This window comes from Aquarana catesbeiana, linkage group LG10, assembly GCF_042186555.1.
Source record: "Aquarana catesbeiana isolate 2022-GZ linkage group LG10, ASM4218655v1, whole genome shotgun sequence".
In the NCBI taxonomy this organism is placed as follows: Eukaryota; Metazoa; Chordata; class Amphibia; order Anura; family Ranidae; genus Aquarana; species Aquarana catesbeiana.
The window spans coordinates 79,532,497-79,556,155 of NC_133333.1; the positions used below are offsets into that span (position 1 = coordinate 79,532,497).

At 43.7% G+C, this 23,659-nt stretch overlaps 1 protein-coding gene across 4 annotated transcripts in view; it reads right to left on the reverse strand.

The window, feature by feature from the left end:
- Positions 1 to 23,659, reverse strand: part of EPS8L1 (EPS8 signaling adaptor L1) — a 349,361-nt gene that overhangs the window by 120,315 nt on the left and 205,387 nt on the right. For all 4 annotated transcript variants that reach the window (XM_073602314.1, XM_073602315.1, XM_073602316.1 and 1 more), the window contains 3 exons: positions 16,521 to 16,670; positions 16,355 to 16,437; positions 10,423 to 10,651 (listed from right to left, as the gene is read on the reverse strand). In XM_073602314.1, coding sequence (XP_073458415.1) covers positions 10,423 to 10,651; positions 16,355 to 16,437; positions 16,521 to 16,670 — 462 coding nt within the window. The remainder of the gene's footprint in view (positions 1 to 10,422; positions 10,652 to 16,354; positions 16,438 to 16,520; positions 16,671 to 23,659) is intronic.

Here is a 23,659-nt window from a genome sequence, read left to right on the forward strand (position 1 = left end):
ATATTTGGACAAAGGTGCAATTTTAATTTTTTTTCAGGTATTTACCAAAACATATTCAAGCTATAGTTATATAATGGATATGGGCTGAAAGTGCACACCCTCAGGTTTAATATGAGGGTATGTACACCACAAGATGCAAACCATTCATAAGCCTGAAAAATAGAAAAGCCAGATTAGACTTTGCCAAAAAAACATCTAAAAAAGCCAGACCGTTCTGGAAAAGCATTCTTTGGACGGATGAAACGAAGATTAATGTGTACCAGAATGACTTGAAAAAAAAAGTGTGGAGAAGGCTTAGAATAGCTCATGATCCAAAGCACACAACGTCATCTGTAAAACATGGTGGAGGCAGTGTGATGGCATGGGCATGCATGGCTTCCAGTGGTACTTGGTCATTGGTGTTTATTGATGATGTGACAGAAGACAGAAGCAGCCGGATGAATTCTGCAGTGTTTAGAGCAGTGGTTCTCAACCTTACTAGTGCCATGACTCCTTTTATAAATTTTCTCAAGTTGTGGGGACCCCAACAGTAAAATCATTTTCGTAGTTTGGGTTCTCAGCACCCAAGGCAAGACAAGTAATTTTCGCCCCTAACCCACGAATATTTAGCGATCCCTGAGTCCCTTCCGCTTAGGATGTACCACTCTCTTTTTGTTCTCCTTTCTTTCATCTCTATCCTAATTTCTTGTTTTTTTCCCCATCCCTCTCTCACCGTCTTTTTGGTTCTCTCTCTTATTCTTTCTTTCTCTTTGTTCCTCCCCCTCTTTTCCTCTCCCTTCCATGTATTCTCTATTTTTATTTCCATCCCTTACTCCTTGGGGGATGGGATCAGTGGCAGTGCTGGTGGGAGTTCTGATTAGCCAACTTAGGTGCTCTTGATCAAAGTCATCTGTTGATCTGAGAACTGTAGTGGGGACTTTTAATGGCAACTATAATCACAGGTAGTGTTACTCACTGTGTCTCCGACTTTGTAGTGTCTCGCAGCAGTGACATCTATGCTGAAATCAGAAGATAGGGCCTCCTCCAGCCCCTCCCATTTCACATTCCTCACCAGTCAGCTGACCTCTAGTCTCTGCCCCCCAGCCATGCTGTGAACTGAATGGGTGGCTGTGAAGAGGCTGAGTGGACGGCCGCGGGCTCCAGGAACAGCCCAGCTGGGCAGCCACAGGCTCCAGGGGCAGCCCTTCTGGGCGGCCTCGAAAAGGCTGGGAGAACAGTGCAGGCTTCAGGAATAGCCCAGGATTCGGTGACCCCTGGCAAATCGTCATTCGACCCCCAAGGTCCCAGCTTCCAGGCTGAGAACTACTGGTTTAGAGATATACCGTCATCCCAGATTCAGCCAAATGCATACACTGCAAAAGCAACCCAGGAGCTTTTGAAGGAAAAAAAGTGGAATATTCTACAATGGCTGAGTCAATCACCTAATCTCAACCCAATTCAGCATGCATTTCACTTTCTGCCTTTAGTTTTGCCTTCAGCAAGACCCACAAACAAAGAACAGCTGAAGACAGCTGCAGTTAGAGCCTGGCAAAGCATCAGAAAGGAGGAAACCCAGTCTTTGGTAACGTCCATGGGTTCCAAACTTCAGGCAGTCATTGCCAGTAAAAGATTCTAAACAAATTTTTAAAAATTTACATTTTATTTATGATCATATTCATTTGTCCAATTACATTTGAGCCCCTGAAAATGGGTGGACTGTGTATAAAAATGGTTGCAGTTCCTAAAATTTGTATGACCAAAGGTAAAGGTGGAGGCGCTATAAAACATCATGAATTAATACATCATATAAATTGGTATAAGTATACTGCGTGTGTATATATAATATATATTACACACACACACACATATATATATATATATCTCTCCTCTTGTTTGATGTTCCTTCAAATGCAAGCTTCACCACGAGTGCTCATGAGGTAGATGGCAACTCAAGGCACTGGTAAGGTTGCATTTCATGGGCACCGGTAAGACTGCATTGCTGGACACTGCTCAGGCTGCATTTGATGGGCACTGCTTAGGCTGCATTTGATGGGCACTGCTCAGGCTGCATTTGATGGGCACTGAGGAGTGAGCGTCCCCGGCCTCATTCCTCTGCACAGACCAACACATGTGTGCAGACACCTTGGGGCAGGAGGGGCCCCACATATCAGAGCCTGCATAGAAACATAGTGCAGGAGGGGCCCTCAGACCTCAGAAAGACCCTGTATAGAGACATAGTGCAGAAAGGGCCCCCCAGTCATTGCAGCTTGTTTTAGAAATTCCCTGAAAGGGAATTGTGGTGTGTCTTTTTTGTTAGTATAGCACATCCATTACCCAAAAAAAGTCCATGCACATAAGGACGTTTAGACTGGGTTCACACTGGTACGTCACGACAGTCGTACCACTTTGGATCCGACTTTGCCCTGCAACTTGAAGTCCGACATGCGTCCGACTTCAATGAACAGGGATCCGACTTTGATCCCCGACAATACCAGGCACTGTGCCTGGTAAGAATCTTTAGGGGTAACTCCACACCAAATAAAAAAACAAAAAAAACAGCATGCCAATATAAGTAGTGGCAACCGCACACCCAGCATTACAGCGGGAGAGAGCGTCGAGTCAACATCGGAAGAAGAAGAGAGGGAGAAGACCCAGCAAAAGAGCGAGAAGATAGCAGAGATGACCCAGCAGAGGCAGAAGACAGCGGACAGAGGGAGAAGAACCGGAGAGGGCTAGAAGACATCAGCGGAGAAGAACCGGCAGAGGCAGAAGAGCCGGAGAGGGGAGAAGAGATCGGAAGAGACGATGGAGCTGTCTTAATAAATTACTTTAAAAACATGTGTAATGTGTTTTATTTTTGACATTTTTTTAGGTGAATGGGTAGGAGTACAATGTACTCCATACTCATTCACATAGGTTCGGGGGCTGGAGTCTGGGGGCCCCTCTTCCCGACAACCGGCCAGGATTGTCAGGAAGAGGCCCTTGTCCTCATCAACATATGGACAAAGTGCTTTGGGGTGGGGGGCACAGGGCCCCCTGCCCCCAAAGCACCCAACCCCCATGTTGAGGGCATGTGACCTGGTATGGTTAAGGAGGGGGGGTACTCGCTCATCCCCACCCCCTTTCCTGACCTGCTGGGCTGTGTGCTCGGATAAGGGTCTGGTTTGGATTTTAGGTGGACCCCCATGCCGTTCTTTTTGGGCGTGGGGGGTTCCCCCTAAAATCCATACCAGACTGAAGGGCCTGGTATGCTCTTGGAGGGGTAACCCATGCCGTTTTTTTTTGTTTACATTTGGCGTGGAGTTCCCCTTCAAGATCATCAGAGCACATGAAGCCTTAGAAGCAGGAAAAAAAAACCTTCTGGTTCGTGTTTGATTGGAGCTCACTGGCAGAAAAAACTATAAACTCTTCTAAACTCGTCTAAACTTTGTACAAAGAATGCTCCATATGAGCGTTTTTTTACTCCCAAGAGAACAGATGTTTTTTTAAGCCCAGTGTGCATGGAGGCTTAGCCTTGTCACAACAGGAATTTCTGTAACAAGGTTTTCCAAGACGATGCGTTGTCCTAATACAGCTGCTATGTGGGGTATGCACAATGGTTTTAGGATCTGGAACCTTCCTCTCCCTTCAGGGACTAGATCTTGTTATTACCTTTAGACCTAACCTAATCCTAAAAAATTGGGTCCTGTCACTGTTTCTACTTCCAAACAGGGGCACACGGGCGCCGCCCCTTCTGTCACGCCACCCCTCTCTATGTAGAATGAATACATTCATGCATAGCATGAATGTATCCATGGCCGCTGTAGCCACCCTCTATTCAGGCGCCTGTACCCTTTTCATACACCGGGCACCTGAATTACCGAGGGGAGGCCATAGGCTCTGATAGGCTTCAAAAAAGGTGGACTTGGAGCGCAGGGATTTGAGCTCGCAGTCCATCCAGGTGTGTTAGAAAAGCAAATTAATATTATGTACACTATTAATGATTTTAGTGTATTTTTTGCGAAATATTGTTTTGATAAACATTTGCGCAAATGTCACACTGCCTCAAAAATCAGTAGCACCTTCTTTGTATTCTATTGGCCATCTGCTTTCAGAAAATGTATGGTTTGGGGGGTCTTTTACAAATTCTGAAGGCTGTAAGTGAAAATGAAAACCTCCAGATTTTTTGAGAAATTTTTGGGTACGTTCGGTTTTCACCATTTTGCAAAAAGGCGCAATTTAAAATTGACAAATATTTGGTATTTATTAACTCCATACAGATTAAGCTTTTATATTTAGTAGGGATTTAGCAGGAATTTTGTAAAGTTAGCTGTGTTTTTATCTGCTAATAATGGTTTTAGTGTATTTTGTGTGTATATATTGGTTTGATAAACATTTGCGCAATTACCACAGAGTTTAAAAAATCAGTAGCACCTTCTTTTTATTCTAGAGGTCATATTCTTTCAGAAAATATATGGTTTTGGGGGTCTTTCACAAATTCTGAAAGCTGTAAGGGAAAAATTAAAACCTTCAGATATTTTGCGTATGTTCGGTTTTCACCATTTTGAAAAACAGCGCAATGTAAAAATTACAAATATTTGTTATGTATTAACTCAATACAGTTTAAGCTTTTATATTTAGTATGAATTTTGTAAAATTTGCTGTGTATTTATCTGCTAATCATGATTTTAGTCATGTGCTTTCAGAAAATATATGGTTTGAGGGGTCTTTTACAAACTTTGAAAGCTATAAGTGAAAAATAAAGAAGCAAAGGAAAAATTGCAAACATGGTCTGGCCACCCGAGGGTAAAAATGGAGCACAGGGCCTGGTAGCGAAAGGGTTAAAACCATCACATTAATTACACAGGTTCTGTGGCTGATTAGGTGGTAATTAAACTCACTTGGTGCCTTACCTTGCATTAAATTAGCCTCAGAACCTGTGTAATTCATATGTGTTGGGTTTTAAAGGGATAAGGTGGCAACCCTACTTGTATTAGGGGAAGAAGCAATAAGGTTACACCACTGTGTAGCACTGCAAAGTAGGAAACAGAACCTGATTTTGTAATGAGCAAATATGTATGCCTCCATATACATTAGTAATTACAAACTATACATACACAGTTTTTGCTTAACACTGAGACTGATTGATTAGGATGCATTTCTACTAAAGTCTGTTTTCCTGACCCAATTAGGTCTCCATTCATAGAATTCTAAAACAGACAAAAATACAGACAGTGCATACCTCCCAACTTTTTAAGATGGGAACGAGGGACACCTATTAGCAAAAGTATGTAGGCATAGGACAACCCCCCCCCCCCCCGCCACGCCCGCTTAAAGGACAATTATACAAAAAAAGAAAAAAAAAAGATTAATTAAACTAACAAGTGCTTTTTTTTTTTTTTTTACCGCTACTATTCCTTTATATTGGCTTCTGACAATTACAAATGCAGCAATTTAGAAATTGGATGAAAGGTATGCACTGGGAAACACTTTTTGAAAGCTAACTAGTGCATTTTATATACAACTATATACATTACGTCTATACACCCTTGTTACAATGTCTGGTTTCTGTGATGTAAAAAAATGAGACAAAAATAAATAATTTCAGAACTTTTTCCACCTTAATGTGACCTATAAACTGTACAACTCAATTGAAAAACAAACTGAAATCTTTTTTTTTTGAGGGGGGGGGGGTGGGGAGTAAAAATAAAAAAATAAAATAATGTGGTTGCATAAATGTGCACACCCTCTTATAACTGGGGATGTAGCTGTGTTCAGAATTAAATAACTTCCTTCCCCGGAAGGATTTACCCATTTCCTGACCAGGCCATTTTTTGCGATACGGCACCGAGTCGCTTTAACTGACAATTGCGCAGTCGTGCGATGCTGTACCCAAACAAAATTGATGTCCTTTTTTCCCCACCAAAAGATTTCTTTTGGTGGTATTTGATCACCTCTGTGGTTTTTATTTTTTGCGCTATAAACAAAGAAAGCGACAATTTTGAAAAAAAAAAACAATCTTTTTTACTGTTTGCTATAATAAATATCCCCAAAAAATAAAATGCTTGGTTTGCCCAAAAGTTATAGCATCTACAAAAATAGGGGATATATTTATGGCATTTTTATTATCCTTTATTTATTTATTTTTTTACTAGTAATGGCGGTGATCAGCGATTTTTAGTGGGATTGTGAGATTGCGACATTGTGGTGGACATATCGGACACTTTTGAAACTTTTTTGGGACCATTGACATTTATACAGCGATCAGAGCTAAAAATAGCCACTAATTACTTTATAAATGTCACTGGAAGGGAAGGGGTTTACACTAGGGGACGATCAAGGGGTTAAGTGTGTCCTAGAGAGGTGTTTCTAACTGTGGGGGGAGTAGACTACTGGGAGTAGAGAGAGATCGCTGTTCCTGATCACTAGGAACAGCAGATCTCTCTCTACTTCCCTGACAGAATGGGGATCTGTCTTTTTACATTGACAGATCCCCGTTCTGGCTCTCTGAGGAGCGATCGTGTGTTGCCGGCCACGTGCGGCCACGTGCATCGGCTCCAGCACACGCCCCCTACAGCCCTTAAAGCGGGCGCTGTACAGCTACAGCGATTCGCGCATGGGGGGCCAACCTGCTGCCGTATAACGACAGCGGGTGGGTGGCAAGTAGTTAAGCAATCACATTCAAACTCATGTTAAATAGGAGTCAGTACACGCCTGCCATCATTTAAAGTGCCTCTGATTAAACCCAAATAAAGTTCAGCTGTTCTAGTTGGTCTTTCCTGACATTTTCTTAGTCACATCCTACTGCAAAAGTCATGGTCCGCAGAGAGCTTCCAAAGCATCAGAGGGATCTCATTGTTAAAAGGCATCAGTCAGGAGACAGTCATCATCAAGTGGAGAAAATATGGCACAACAGTGACATTACCAAGAACTAGACGTCCCAAAATTGATGAGAAGAATACGAGAAGAAAACTGGTCAGGGAGGCTGCTAAGAGGCCTACAGCAACATTGACCTGTTCCCGACCAGCCGTTGCAGTTGTACTGCGGCAGAATGGCACGGGCAGGGGAATCACCGTTATCTTATGATGCTTCTTCAGGTGGCCACTAGGGGGGCACGCGCGCCCGCTGCTCGCCCCCAGAAGCCGATGTGAGTGCCCGGCGGTCTCGATGACCGCCGGGCTCCCACGATCGCTCGTGACACGGCGAGAACCGGGATCTCTGTGTGTAAACACAGAGATCCCGGTTCTCTGAGGGGAGAAGAGACAGATCGTCTGTTCATACAAAGTATGAACAGCGGTCTGTCATCTCTCCTAGTCAGTCCCATCCCCCCTTCAGTTAGAACACACACTAGGGAACACAGTTAACCCCTTGATCGCCCCCAGTGTTAACCCCTTCACTGCCAGTGACATTTTTACAGTAATGCATTTTTATAGCACTGATCGCTGTATAAATGCCAATGGTCCCAAAAATGTGTCAAAATTGTCCGATATGTCCACCATAATGTCGCAGTCACGATAAAAATCGCAGATCGCCGCCATTACGAGTAAAAAAAAAAAATAATAATAATAAAAATGCTATAAATCTATCCCCTATTTTGTAGACGCTATAGCTTTTGCGCAAACCAATCAATATACGCTTATTGCGATTTTTATTACCAAAAATATGTAGAAGAATACATATTGGCCTAAGCTGAGAAAAAAATAGCTTTTTAAAAAAAAAAATATGGGGATATTTATTATAGCAAAAAGTACAAAATATTGTGTTCTTTTCAAAATTGTCGATCTTTTTTTGTTTGAAAAAAAGGACGTCAAATTTGTTTGGGTACAACATCGCACGACCGTGCAATTTTCAATAAAAGCGACGCAGTGCCGAATCGCAAAAAATGGCCTGGTCATTCAGCAGCCAAATCTTCTGTGGCTGAAGCGGTTAAAGGAGTTGCAGGAATATCTGGCAAGTACTGGCTGTGTGTTACATGTGACAACAATCTCCCATATTCTTAATATGTCTGGACTATGGGGTAGAGTGGCAAGACGGTAGCCTTTTCTTACCAAGAAAAACATCCAAGCCCAGCTAAATTTTGCAAAAACGCATCTGAAGTCTCCCAAAAGCATGCGGGAAAATGTGTTATGGTCTGATTAACCACTTCAGCCCCAGAAGAACCCCTTTCTTGACCAGGCTATTTTTTGCGATACGGCGCTGCGCCGTTTAGCTGACAATTGCACGGTCGTGCGACGCTGTACCCAAACAAAATTGACGTCCTTTTTTTCCCCACAAATAGAGCTTTCTTTTGGTGGTATTTGATCACCTCTGCGGTTTTTATTTTTTGCGTTATAAACAAAAAAAGACGGACTATTTTGAAAAAAAAGCAATTTTTTTTTTACTTTTTGCTATAAGAAATATCCCCCAAAAATATATAAAAACACAAAATTTCTTCCACAGTTTAGGTCAATATGTATTCTTTTACATATTTTTGGTAAAAAAAAAAAAAAAAAATATATATATATATATATATATATATATATATATATATATATATATATATATATATATATATATATATATATATATATATATATATATATAAGCATATATTGATTGGTTTATGCAAAAGTTATAGCGTCTACAAAATAGAGGATAGATTTATGGCATTTTTATTATAATTTTTTTTTTACTAGTAATGGCGGTGATCTAGGATTTTTATCAGGACTGCGACATTGCGGCGGACACTTTTGACACTATTTTGGGACCACTGACATTTATACAGCGATCAGTGTTATAAATAGCCACTGATTACTGTATAAATTTCATTGGTAGGGAACGGGTTAACACTAGGGGGCGATCACGGGGTTAATTGTGTTACCTAGGGAGTGATTCTAACTGTGGACGGATGGTACTGCCTGGGTGAGGAGACCGATTGTTGTTCCTAAGCATTAGAAACAACAGATCGCTCTCCTCACCCCTGACAGAACGGAGATCTGTCTGTTTACATTGACAGATCCCCGTTCTTTCCTTCTCAGGAGCAATCGCGAGTAGACGGCGGCCATTGGAGCTGCCGGTCACACGCCCGAGCTCCTACGTCATGCCGTGAGCGCGCGCGCCCTACACTCCTTAAAAGCGCCCACTGTACAGCTACGGCGTTTTGCACAGGATTGCCACTCTGCTGCCATCAATAGAACACTATACCCACCGTGAAGCATGATGGTGGCAGCATCATGCCTTGGGGCTGTTTTTCTTCAGCTGAAACAGGGGTCTTAGTCAAGGTAGAGGGCATTATGAACAGTTTCAAATACCAGTCAATATTGGCACAAAACCTTCAGGCTTCTGCTAGAAAGCTGAACATGAAGAGGAACTTCATCTTTCAGCGTGACAACGACCCAAAGCATCTATCCAAATCAACAAAGGAATGGCTTCACCAGAAGAAGATTCAAGTTTTGGAATGGCGCAGCCAGAGCCCAGACCTGAATCCAATTAAAAATCTGTGGGGTGATCTGAAGAGGGCTGTGCACAGGAGATGCCCTCGCAATCAGATTTGGAGTGTTTTTGCAAAGAAGAGTGGGCAAATATTGCCAAGTCAAGATGTGCCATGCTAATAGACTCATACCCAAAAAGACTGAGTGCTGTAATAAAATCAAAAGGTGCATCAACAAAGTATTAGTTTAAGGGCGTGCACACTTATGCAACCATACTATTTTATTTTTTTATTTTTACTTCCCGCCCCCCAAAAAGATTTCAGTTTGTTGTTCAACGGAGTTGTGCAGTTTATAGGTCACATTAAAGGTGTAAAAAGTTTTGAAATAATTTATCTTGGCTTTAATTTTTTTTTTTACATCACAGAATATAGATATATCTGGTGGCAGTAGTAAACACTGGGTAACAGCAACCATTTATACACCTGTGGGTTTTTATGTGACTCTAGGCAATCTGCTGCACCCTAGCTGCCAAGGTTCCACCTAAATCAGCCAGGTGCTGCAAGTTAAATTTTCCCAGCAGGTGACATGGCTTAGGCTAAGGCTCGATTCACATCTATGCATGTTGCTTTTGAGAGTTTTTGGAGATTTTTTTGTGATGCTTGCCACGTTTTTGAGCAGCGTTTTTGCGGCGTTTTTTTTGTTTTTACAGTTTTTTTTTAGACTGTATACAGTCTAAAAAAAAATTTAAAAATGCCAAAACGCATCAAAAACGCACCAAAAACGCTGCAAAAAACGCTGCACTTGCGTTTTTGAAATCGGGTCCATTGAATTCTATTACATGCAAAACGCTGCATTTTGCATTAAAAAAGTCCCTGACCCTTTCCAAATATGCAGAGGTACAAAAAGGTACAAAAAGGCATTGATGTGAACATGTTCCATAGGAACCCATGTTAAAAAATTCCCATGCATTTCTGCAAAATGCAAAATGCATCAAAAAATGCGCTAGTGTGAATGGAGCCTTAGACACTGACCACATACTGTTTGTTCTACACACCTGTGATGAGTTGCTTGACTGTTGTTGCCTCTGCATTTGAAACCCAGGATTAACGATAACTTGAGGAGTCAGTGGGAAGACTGAGGGCTTGACTGATCTGCGCTGTGCCTCCCTCTCCAGGATCTCTGATGGGGTCACATAATGTATCTGCGGTTGTTTCCACTGTCTCTGAGGTTTGAATTGGTCTGGGCTGCTAGAGCTCTGTTGGCTTATCATCTTCTGGTTGTTCCTAAAGACATTTAAACACATATAAAGCAAACAAAACTCAGATAATGTCAAGTCACATGACACATTAAGGAATGTAAAGCAGAGCAAAGTTTATTGGATAGCTCAGGATCACTCCTAAGCCCTGAAGAATTCTACAGACAGCATGAGTAAAACGCCAATTCTGTATTTGCAAGTTTAAAATACTTGTACAGGTATTCCTCACTTAACGACCAGGTTCTGTTCCAACGACCAGGTCATTAAAAGAATTGGTTGTTAAAACGAGGAGTCACAAGTAATCAATATTTTAAGCATTCTTAACTACTGAACTGTATTGTGAAAACAAAGGTCTAAACACACAATTCCAGCTCAATAACGTTGTTTTAATTTGCATAAGTACAGAACACGAACAAAAATTCTGTACTGTACAATACAATAATGTACAGCGCGTCGTTCAGGTGGGGAGAGCTGGTCGTAAGTCCGAGTGGTCGTTAAACAGGTAAGTTGTTAAACGAGGAGTATCTATGTATCTGACTTGTCTGCGAGACTGAGCTCCCTCTGTTTGAAGATCTGGGGTTTGCTGTAGCTTGGAACCCAAGATCTAAAATATCATGACCTCATACTGTTAACCACTTGCCGACCGATATACGTCGGCACAATGGCAGTGGTGGGCAAATGGGCGTACCTGTACGTCCCCTTTAATTTGCGGGCACCCGCCTGCTGCGTACTGCTCGACCCTGCCCGCGGTGTGCCGCGATCGTGGCACAGAACGGGGAGATGCCTATATAAACAAGGCATTTCCCTGTTCTGCCTAACAACATGACAGAGATCTTCTGCTCCCTGTCATCGGGAGCAGTGATCTCTGTCATGTTGTAGTGAGCTCATCCCCCCTACAGTTAGGATCACTCCCTAGGACACACTTAACCCCTTGATCGCCCCCTAGTGTTTAACCCCTTCCCTGCCAATGTCATTTACACAGTAAGCAGTGCATTTTTATAGCACTGATCGCTGTATAAATGACAATGCTCCCAAAAAAAAAATTCCGATGTGTCCGCTGCAATGTCGCAGTCAGGATAAAAATCGCAGATCGCTGCCATTACTGCTATAAAAAAAAAAAAAAATAATAATAAAAATACCATAAATCTATCCCCTATTTTGTAGACGCTATAACTTTTGTGCAAACCAATCAATGTACGCCTATTGCGATTTTTTTTTTTTTTTTTTACCAAAAATATGTAGAAGAATACATATCGGCCTAAACTGAGGGAAAAAAATGTTTTTTTTTATATATTTTTGGGATATTTATTATAGCAAAAAGAAAAAAATATTGTATTTTTTTCAAAATTGTCGCTCTTTTTTTGTTTATAGCGCAAAAAATAAAAACCACAGAGGTGGTCAAATACCACCAAAAAAAAGCTCTATTTGTGAAAAAAAAAGGACGTCAATTTTGTTTTGGTGTAACGTCGCACGTCCGTGCAATTGTCAGTTAAAGCGGCACAGTGCCGAGTCGCAAAAAGTGCTCTGGTCAGGAAGGGGGTAAATCCATCTGAGGCCGAAGTGGTTAACAACCCCTTACAATTCATCAGTAGTAGATTAGGTAAGGTCCATTTCATGCACTTTGTGTTCACATGAACAAAATATAAGGAAGAGGTCCCCAAAGAGACGCAGACAACAATAAAAGTATATTTTTTAGTAGACGTGGAAGTAGACACTGATCACCTCTATGACAAAATCTCACCTCTGTCCTGCCCCAACCTAGCTACATTCATCTACAACAGCTCACTGTCTTCCTCCCTAGACAAGCTGGCCCCCCTCACTACACGCAGAATTAGGCCCCGACTGCTACAACCCTGGCAAACAAATGACACCAGAAGTCTCAGAAAACGTAGCCGCGCTCTTGAGCGCCTGTGGCACAAGACTAAGACCCAGGAAGACTTCACACAATATAAATCTGCCCTCCTAAAATACTACTCCTGCCTTCACACTGCCAAACAGACCTACTTTATCACACTCATCAACACCTTCTCATCCAGTCCACGTCAACTCTTCTCTACCTTCAACACTCTACTCTGTCCTCCACTGCCTCCACCCACCAACTCACTCACTGCCCAGGAGATTGCCAATCACTTCAAAACTAAGATTGATACAATTCATGAGGAGATCGCCAATGTGCAAAAACCCCCCCCATGCAACACCCCATGTCCACAGATACAATCATTACTTCCCTCATTCAACCCTGCTACTACTATCGAGGTTGCTAAACTTTTATCTAGCACTCATCTAACCACTTGCCCCCTGGATCCTGTTCCCTCGCAAATGCTACGCTCACCCTCTGACTCGATTCTACGCTCTCTAACTCACATTTTCAACCTCTCCCTCTCTTGTGGCATCTTCCCAAACTCTCTAAAACATGCGCTAGTCACCCCCATACTAAAAAAGCCCTCACTGGATCCCACCAATCTCAACAACTTACGTCCCATCTCCTTACTCTCCTTCTCCTCCAAACTTCTTGAAAGACTGGTCTACAACCGATTAAGCGACCATCTGACCATGAATAAACTTCTTGATCCCCTTCAGTCCGGTTTTCGCCCTCAACACTCCACGGAAACTGCTCTCCTTAAACTCTCAAATGACCTACTAATGGCTAAAGCCAATGGACACTATTCTGTACTACTTCTCCTGGATCTCTCTGCTGCCTTTGACACAGTGGACCACCCCCTCCTCCTCAAAAAACTCCACTCCTTTGGTCTCCGTGACCGTACTCTTCGCTGGTTCTCATCCTACCTATCCCACCGCTCCTTCAGTGTCACTTACAACTCTACTTCCTCCTCTCCTCTTCCTTTTTCCGTTGGGGTCCCCCAAGGTTCTGTTCTCGGACCTCTCCTTTTCTCAATCTACACCACCTCCTTGGGTCAGTTGATTGCCTCCCACGGCTTTAAATATCATCTCTACGCTGATGACACCCAAATCTATCTCTCCACCCCCCAGCTCTCTCCATCTGTCTCCTCACGCATTACCAACATATTAGCAGACATATCAGCCTGGATGTCACATCACTTTCTCAAACTCAACCTATCCAAAACCGAGCTCATGATATTTCCTCCCTCAGGTGCCACTTCCCCTGATCTCCCTGTCAAGATCAACGGCTCAACTATCAACCCATCTCCCCACGCCAAGGTCCTAGGTGTAATCCTGGACTCTGAACTAACCTTTCGACCCCACATTCTATCACTATCCAAAGCTTGCCGCCTCTGTCTTCGCAACATCTCCAAGATACGCCCCTTCCTAACCAATGACACCACAAAGCTTCTAATCCACTCCCTGGTCATCTCCCGCCTTGACTACTGCAACTCCCTCCTCATTGGTTTACCTCTAAATAGGCTATCCCCACTTCAGTCCATCATGAACGCTGCGGCCAGGCTCATCCACCACACAAACCGCTCAGCGTCTGCTACACCCCTCTGCCAATCCCTCCATTGGCTGCCACTCAGTCACCGAATTAAATTCAAGATACTAACTATAACCTACAAAGCCATCCACAACCTGGCCCCTAGCTACATCTCTAACCTAGTCACAAAATACCAACCTAATCGTTCTCTTCGCTCCTCCCAAGATCTCCTGCTCTCAAACTCCCTTGTCACCTCATCCCATGCTCGCCTTCAGGACTTCTCCAGAGCCTCCCCCATCCTCTGGAATGCTCTACCCCAATCCGTCCGATTTTCTCCTACTTTATCCACTTTCAGACGGTCCCTGAAAACTCATCTCTTCAGAGAAGCCTATCTGGCCCCCACCTAACAACTGTACATTTATCTTCTCAATCAGCACATCACCCACAGTTATTACCTCTTGTATCTCTTGACCTTCCCTCTTAGATTGTAAGCTCTAAGGAGCAGGGCCCTCTGATTCCTACTGTATCAAATTGTATTGTATTTGTACTGTCTACCCTCAAGTTGTAAAGCGCTACGTAAACTGTTGGCGCTATATAAATACTGTATAATAATAATAATAATAATAATAGACAAGAAACCTGTACAGAGAAAATACATTGGTTGCTTTTGCTGATATTTCCCTTTAAACATGCATGATACATGGCTAGGGCTGCTCTAAGTGCAGGTTCACACCGGGAATCACACAGGAACACACTGCGATGCATGTTGAATGGGCTGAAATTTCACCGCACCAAACGTAGTGCAAGCACTACTTTTGCATTCACTGTAACCGGATCACAAGGTACTTCTGTACCATGTGGTCCAGTGCAGCAATTGCACTGCATATGCGACCTGCGTTTGGGGTGTTATTGACTTAGTATTGACATCTGCTGCAGATCGCAACTGCAGTGCGTTTTGAACACGGTGCTGGAAACGCACATGGAATGTGGGTTTCCTGCATCACATTCTGGGGAGAACTGGTCCTTAATGCTTTAGTGCTTTAAGTCAGATCAGGAATTCCATTTAGAGTTGCCACCTCCCCTCCCATCATACTGCCCTCCACCCCACCATACTGCCCTCCACTGCCTCCCCTCCCATCATACTGCCCTCCACTGCCTCCTCTCCCATCATACTGCCTTCCACTGCCACCCCTCCCATCATACTGCCCTCCACTGACACCCCCTCCCATCATACTGCCCTCCACCACATCATACTGCTCTCCACTGCCACCCCTCCCATCATACTGCCCTCCACTGCCACCAACTCCCATCAAAAACTGTAAAAATATAATGGTAAAGAATAGTAAAAAAATAAAATAATGAAAATTAAAAACTACTGGTCTCGTCTACTGCTCTACTGACCACGTCCACTGCTCTACTGACCACGTCCACTGCTCTACTGACCATGACCACTGCTCTACTGACCATGTCCACTGCCCTACTGACTGACAACATTCACAGTCCACACTGACACCACTGGTGGAACTACCAGCAAAGGTTGCACTTGCGACTGGGCCCTGGCCTTCTGCCACCATGGCGGGGCCCAAGACTGCAGGACTGCACAACATGTGAAAAGGATCCGCTGTGGGACCATGAAGGGTGGTGGGCTCAGAAGGAATGGCCTAGGCCGGAGGTCGGGGGGTCCCTTCATGATTTCTTGCACCAGCGCCCTGAAGGTTCTAATTATGCCTCTCCTGCACTCTGTATATAGCTCATTCCAGTAACCTACTCCCTGTACATAGCTCATCCCAGAACCCTGCACCCTGTACATAGCTCATCCCAGAACCCTGCACTCTGTACATAGCTCATCCCAGAACCCTGCACCCCATACATAGCTCATCCTACAATCCTACACTCTGTACATAGCTCATCCCAGAACCCTGCACTTAGTACATAGCGCATCCCAGAACCCTGCACTCTGTACATAGCTCATCCCAGAACCCTGCACTCTGTACGTAATGCACTCCAAACACTGCAAGCTTTTATCCCTTTTTAAATGAATGTGCTGGAGTTTGTATGTATCCATGAGACTTTTGCTTGTGGAACAATAATAAAAGCATGTTTTATAGGTACAAGGAAGCCTGAGTTTTGTTTAATGACGCCGCTTAAGCTCCTCCCACTGTCAGAAGTTTGACCACGCCCACATTTGCTGCAGTGCGCTATGCAAGGTTACTTCCTTCCTCAAGTGTCCCTCATTCTGAAGTTCAAAAGTTGGGAGGTACGATTATGGCTACACAACCAAAACTTTTTTTTTTAATAGAGTAGGGAACATACATTATACATTAAATTTCGAACACCTACCGAAGTGCTTCAGGCCTTTTGGAAGTTTGTCCATTTTTGAAATCAGATGTTGCACTATTAATATCTTCACTAATCAACTCCGCCTAGAGAATGTAAAAATAATGTTTGAGAAATGTGTGCTTACTGTAACTTTTTTCTCTTTAATAGATTTCAGAGCAGATCTTACCCCTACATCATCACACTGAAAGAAGTGGATATCAGCTTTGGGTTGGTATCTGTCCTGACATACCAATACCAACAGAGAGCGGTTTCTTCTTTCTGGGAGAACAGTGTCACAACGTTGGATGGCAGAGATAGGGAATACCTCCAAATCCTCCTGCAAACAAATGAAATTTAAACAGTAACTCCATGTTTTTAGGGGAAATTATATATATATATATATATATATATATATATATATATATATATATATATATATATATATATATATATATTACACACACACACACACACACATACAATTGCGACACAAGCCAAATTGTAATTATGGCTATTTAAATTGTTTCCTTTCAGTCTGCAACACTGTAATTTTCTGCACAATTCAATGTAATATTGCAACCTGGAGGTGCTCCTTACACAGTTGGTGCATTAAACGCACCAGAAATGTAATTTCCTGCTTCTGTGATTGGCTCACTGATTTTTCCAGACATCTGCACTAATATCAAAGTTAGATTTTCGGCAACCTTTGCAACAAAAAATTAAGTTTTGGTGAGATGCTTCTAAAGGGTTATTCACTTGTAGCACTCTCATAGATGGGTGCTATGATTAGTTAGAATTAGTGCTGACTCACTGTGTTCAGTGGAGCAGTGTTTTGGTTAGGTAAATTTAGCCAGCTTCACTGTAACCAGTGTGGCTGTAATTGTGTGTCAGGCAAATTTAGCTGTGCTCACTGTAACTAGGACAGTCAGTCTTTCAGAGAGCTGTAGAATTCTCTGGATCATAGGTGTGGAGCTATGCAGATGGCAGTATGAATATTTTTGCAGCCCTGGCCAATCCCAGGGAGCAGGGCCCTGAAGGCTGTTGGGAGTCTGCATAAATATTCTGAGACTTTAGGCTTCTGGGTCTCTCTGCCTGTAGACAGAAGGCCCATCCTGGAGGGCTGCTGCCCTCCAGAGCAATGCTGCTATGTACTGGCTGTTCATGATGCTTTCAAGATACGTTCTTTTGGATAAACCACCTCTATTTTGTGGTCAAGACATTGAGATGCTGAAGAAGCAATTTTTGCGAAACGCGCTGACCTCTTGACACAGTAACAGTCGAGTCAATAATATAGTATCCGATTGGCTTATAATATCTGTATTGAACCAAAGTTTTTGTGGTTTTATGAATAATATGTTATGTATAGATTAAGATTTTTGTAATAAAGACAATATTGTATAAACTTCTGGTTATCCTTCTCCCTGGTACCGTTCTAGTCCCTTCAGCTGTTCTCTACAAAATTCCTGTGTCAGTATTAGAAATGGGCCGGACATCCCCGCGGTTCAGATTGCGCCAAACTCTCGAACATCGCAAAAGTTCAGACCCTAACCGCGAACCCTATTAAAGTCTATGGGACCCGAACCTAAAAAATATAAAGTCCCCATTTTGAAGGCTTGTATGCAAGTTATTGGCCATAAAAAGGGTATGGGGGCCTGGGTACTGCCCTTGGGGACATGTACCAATGCAAAAATTTTTTTAAAATCAATTGTTTTTAAAGGAGCAGTCATTGTAGTGATGCCTGAAGTGAAACAATAAAAATGAAAAATTCTTTTAAATATAGTGCCTGGGGGTTCCCTTAGTCCATGGGTGCTCAACCTGTGGCCTTCCAGCTGTTGCGAAACTACAAGTCCCGTGATGCATTGCAAGGCTGACAGTCACAAGCATTCCCAGTCATTTCCAAAGGCATGATGGGACTTGTAGTTTCACAACAGCTGGAGGGCCACAGGTTGAGCACCCATCCCTTAGTCTGTCTGTAAGTGGCACTTCCGTACTGTGTATAGAACCTACTACAGCAGAACTGATTTTTATAAAGAAAGAAAAAAAACATTTAAATTGATTTTCCCTGCAAGCTTTCTTTATTTGGACAACCTAAAATTTAGACGCTGGGAATGTGGGTGGCAGGGAGTGTAAGGACCTGTGACAAGGACCTGTGACACCCTTTGCTATACCAGCATCCCTGTCAGTGGAGGCTGCTGAAAGGTCATGAGATATAGTGGGGGTAGACATGAATGATGTGGAGTGAGGAGGAGAAGAATTGTGTCCCTTGTGTGTGTGTGGCTTTCAAATGCTCTTTTCAATGGGCTTAGTGGTGGAAGGTTAAATGCCTTGTCAAGCATATGGTACCCAAATGGCTGGTGTTTTTGCCATGCCTGATCTGCTTGCAGCAGAGATTGCAAATTGCAACAGTGCAATCAGCTGCATGTGCTAAAAAAAAAGTACACACAGCTGAGCTATGGGAAGTGGGCCGGGACTCCACAATCTGATGGCTTTACAATCTGATGGAAAAGGGTGGCTGCTCTCTACTCTTCCATGATGGCTGCCTCTGGAGGACATCCTGCCTTGTTGGGGTTGGTCCTCCCCCTCATTTTCCTCCTCTGCTCTATCCGGCATCCAAGTCACATCAGTGACCTGGGGGAACATGGCTACCAATTTGTTGTTGATCAATGTTCTCCCCTCTCTGTAGGCTCATGTTACTCCCTTCCTCTACCTCAGAACCAACATCAGAATCAAGTAATGTCTGCGTATCCTCAAGAAGCAAGTGGCTGACGCTGTGTTCAAATAATTCAGCTGATGCCTCCATGCATGATACTGGGGCTATGGCAGGAGTAGCTGTGGACAAGGAGACAGAATGAGCCGCTCTGGCAGCTGTGCACTAGTGTCAGCTTGGGTCATAGAGGATGAGGAGGATTTAGTAAGCCATTCTACTGTCTCCTCTGCTCCTCTGCATGCTGTGGCTGGATGCAACATCACTAAACAGAGACAAATGAGCCCTGCCTGAGGAAGGACCACGTCCACCTTTGGAGCATATCAAAATGTTCACTCTCTTGTGCTGTGTGGTAAGTCTCAACGTGTTACCAGTCTCTTATCTTGACATGTTAGTATATGTGGATAATGCACACATTAATGCCTTCTAAAGACTGGGGGAGTCCAAATGAACTGAAAGCATAGAAGAACACCGAGGGCGCATAGGCCTAAAGCATTATCCTCAATACATGTTTTTTTTTTTTTGATAAAATAGAGGTGAATATACTCACAACCCAGTACTTGTGTCATAGCATTTTCATAAATTCGTCCGCCTAAATCCATATGTGAAAATCCACAACACTTGTAGTCACATCGGCTAACGCGTTTCAAGGTTTCCCTCTTCTTCAGAGCCTTGCTTAGATGTCTCTTAGTGTTGACAAGGAACTTTTCAGTCAGGATCAGTGCTTGTCTGTTTAGTGCTGCTGTATATAGCTTCCTTGTTCCTCCTGAGCCAAGTTCCTCCGCAGCCAAGTTCCTCCGCAGCCAAGTCAGCTCCCGTGATAATGAGGATGGAGGGGATTACGATGGTGAGGTCACTGATGCGACTTGGGTGCCAGATAGAACAGAGGAGAAAAGTAAGGGGGAGAAGCAAGAAGCAACCCCAACGAGGCAGGATATCCTTCATCGGCAGTCATCTTGGAACAGTACAGAGCAGCCACCCTATCCCATCAGATTGTGGAGTTGTTATCTCCTGGCCTACTTCCCACAGCTCAGCTCTGTTCTGCTTTTTTAACACATGTGCAGCCGATCGCACTGTTGCAATTTGCAATCTATGCCGCAAGCAGATCAAGCATGGCAAAAACACCAGCCATTTGGGTACCACATGCTTGACAAGGCTTTTAACCTCCCACCACTCAGCTGGTTGGCAAGAGCACCTGAAAGCCACACACAAGGGACACAATTCTTCTCCTCCTCACTCCTCACCTTTCATGTCTACCCCCACTATATCTCATGACCTCTCAGCAGCCTCCACCGACAGGGATGATGGTATAGCAAAGGGTGTCATAGGTCCTTGCAACAATGAAAAATTGTTTGACAGTACATGCCCAGCATCTAAATGCAAGCTTGTCAAAGCTGCTGGCTCTACAACTCCTGCCATTCTGTCTGGGGGATTCTGCCCCCTTCCATGAATTTGCAGAATGTGCTGTACCACAATGGCAGGTTCCCAGTCGCTATTTCTTTTCACATAAGGCCAGCTCTGTGCCATCACGTGGAAGGCAATGTTTTGGCATTGTTGGGCATGCAGTCAGCAGCAAGGTCCATATTACTGCTGACACGTGGTCCAGCAAGCATGGTCAGGGATGATATATTTTATGTTCACAGCACACTGGGTAACTCTGCTTGCAACTAGGAAGGATGCAGGACAGGGCTCAGTGCTGGAGCTTGTTTTGCCACCACATCTCCATAAAGCTGGTGGTGATAATGCGAGGTCTGTCAGCTCCACCCCCTCCTCCACTGCTGATTTGTCCTATGAACCACCAGTACCCCCTAAGCGTTCAAGGAGCTATTCAACGAGTCAGGCTAAAAGATGCCATGCAGTGCTTCAGCTGGTCTGTCTAGGGGACAGGAGCCACACTGGAGCAGAGATTTTTTTAAGCTCTGCAGGGGCAGCCCAGAGATGGCTCATGCCATGGCAGCTTGAGCCAGGAATGGTGGTATGCGAAAATGGCACTAACCTTCTGTCCGCCCTTTGACAGGGAAAGTTGATACATGTACCATGCCTGGCACATGTCCTCAATTTGGTGGTGCAGTGTTTCTTAAACAGGTACCCAGGATTGCAAGATCTTCTAAAGCACGCCAGGAGAGTCTGTAGCCATTTCAAGCGGTCATACACAGCCAGTGATTGGTTGGCTGAAATTCAGTGAGAATTCTACCGGTCCGTAAACAGCCCAATTTGTGACATGCCCACCAGGTGGAACTCAGCTTTGGCAATGCTGCAGCGGCTGCACATGCAGCAGAGGGCAGTCAATGAGTACCTGTGTGAGTAGGGCACAAGGACAGGCTCAGGATAGCTCTGCTTTTGTTCCCCACATTAATGGCTGCTGATAAAGGATGCATGCATTGTTCTGTCACCATTTGGGGAGGCGACAAGGATGGTGAGCCGTGACAATGTATGCATCAGTGACACAATCCCTCGTGTTCCTGCTGGAGCATACTCTGCGTAGCATTATAGACAGAGCACTCGAGGCAGAGCAGCAGAAGGAAGAGGAGGACTTCCTTTCCTCTCAATGCCTGCTTTATGCAGACACCATTCTTGTGATGCCACAGTGGAGGAGGATGCTTCTCATGCCTCCTTAAACTTGCGGTACATGGGCTCCCTTATTCTTCAAAGGGCCCGAAAATTTGTGGCATCAAGGAGAAGGATCATTATTGGGTGGCAGCCCTTCTTGACCACCGTTACAAAGTCTCAGAACTCATCCTGTCCTCGCAGACGGAGCACAGAATAAAAAATCTTGAGGACACCTTAAAGAGGTGTTAATGTAACACCTTTTCAGACTCTGGTAGGTTACAGTCTCATGGAAAAGCTAGTTTTGAGGCTTATGTTGGTCAAAGAAGGAGCGGTGGAGAAGGGGGCCACTTCAGTGATGCATTTAAAAAAAAATGTTGTTCTTGGCGCCCAGGGCTGTCAGCTTCAAGATCTCATCAGCAGCATCTGCATCATATGGTGGAAAATTATCTAGGGGTGAAAACAGACATGGAGAGCTTTCCAGTTGACGATCCACTGGGTTTCTGGGTCATAAGAACAGACCACTGGCCAAAACTTGCTCAGTATGCAATTGAGCTGTTGGCCTGCCTTGTATTCAGCGTGCTTTCCGAACGGGAATTCAGTGCTGCCGGAAGTTTTATGACAGATAAAAAAGAGCTTGTCTGTCCACAGACTCTGTTGACTGGCTGACATTTGTCAAAATGCATCATTCCTGGATTAGCAGCAGCTATCAAGCCCCTGATGCTGATGTCGCTGATAAAGTGTTATTGGGATTGCGAATCTCTGCAAGACTGCCTAGGCTGAATAGCAAAGCATCCTCTGCTTGGCTGCGTCAGAGGTCATGACATCATCAGCTTGCATCTCTGCCTCAGCCAATGAGAGGAAGCTTTGTATTCATTCACAGAATACAAAGCTGCTTATGAATGGCTCAGCGCTGCTTAGACCGACTCAAAATTGGCACAACCATACTGCTTTCACTTAAGTTACACAAGAAAACCATCCCCATAGAACTTCAAATGTGACACCACCACATAATATTAGTCCACAACATAAAAGGGAAGGGAGGGGAACAACACAGCTCTGACCTCTGAGGCTACTGAGCCCAAGCTGCAACGGAAACCCCCCTAAATAAGCCTTAACTGGGGTGGGTTTCAGAACTTTCTATAAGAACGTCACCTGACCCCAGCAGAGGTCTGCTGACCCCTCCTAAGATCACCTGACTCCCTGAAGTCACCCCACGAACCACAGGCTCTCGGGGGGACTTGAAACTGCCCTCTCCTGCCATTATCCCATGAGGAAAAGGGGGATTAGAAACTGCCTTCCCCTTTTCCTATCATTCTGTGCTGCTAAGGCTGCAGAGATAGAGATCGAGGGCTGTGTCTGTTTGGACCCCTGATTTTTCACCAAAGACCCCCAAAGATCATATACTTAAATTATTAATAGCATACAATGCAAAGCTGAAGATTTGTAAAGCTAGCAAAAAACATAAACGTAAACATAAAAAAAGAAAAAGAAAAGAAGAAGAAAAATCTCTTATTTTGTAGTGAATTTATATCTTTAACATGTACTAACTTCGCAAAGTGAATACATTAAAGTTCTGAAAGGTCTGTCCATCGCAGACCTTTAAAGTGGTGGCAATGACGCAGGGGCCAGCTAGAGGAACCACTAAGCATTGTGGGAAACTCTAGGAAGTTTTGATGCCTGAAGAAATTTCTTCCGGTGATTTTTTGAAAAGCCTCTTAAATACACATCAGATTTTAACTTTGTTTTCTGGACCCAGACATAGCACATTTTTAAATCCGCTTGTCCAATAACGTATCAGATGAAGTAAGTTGGTTCTCCCAGCATCTATGCAGTTATTGGCCTCAAACTATATTTAAAAACACAAACTATTTTTTGTAGCTTAAGATAGAGTAGGAAATGGTTATTTAATAGACATTTACTGAACTAATGCATGATTGGAAACCTAAACTTGTATGTTTGAGGGGGGAAAATCATGGAACACCAGACTATCAGCTCAAAAGTATGTTTGTGCTTATGGAGTAGAGCATGGGGAGAGCTGTGGGTTCTACTGCCTTACTAGAAAGAGAGAGAAG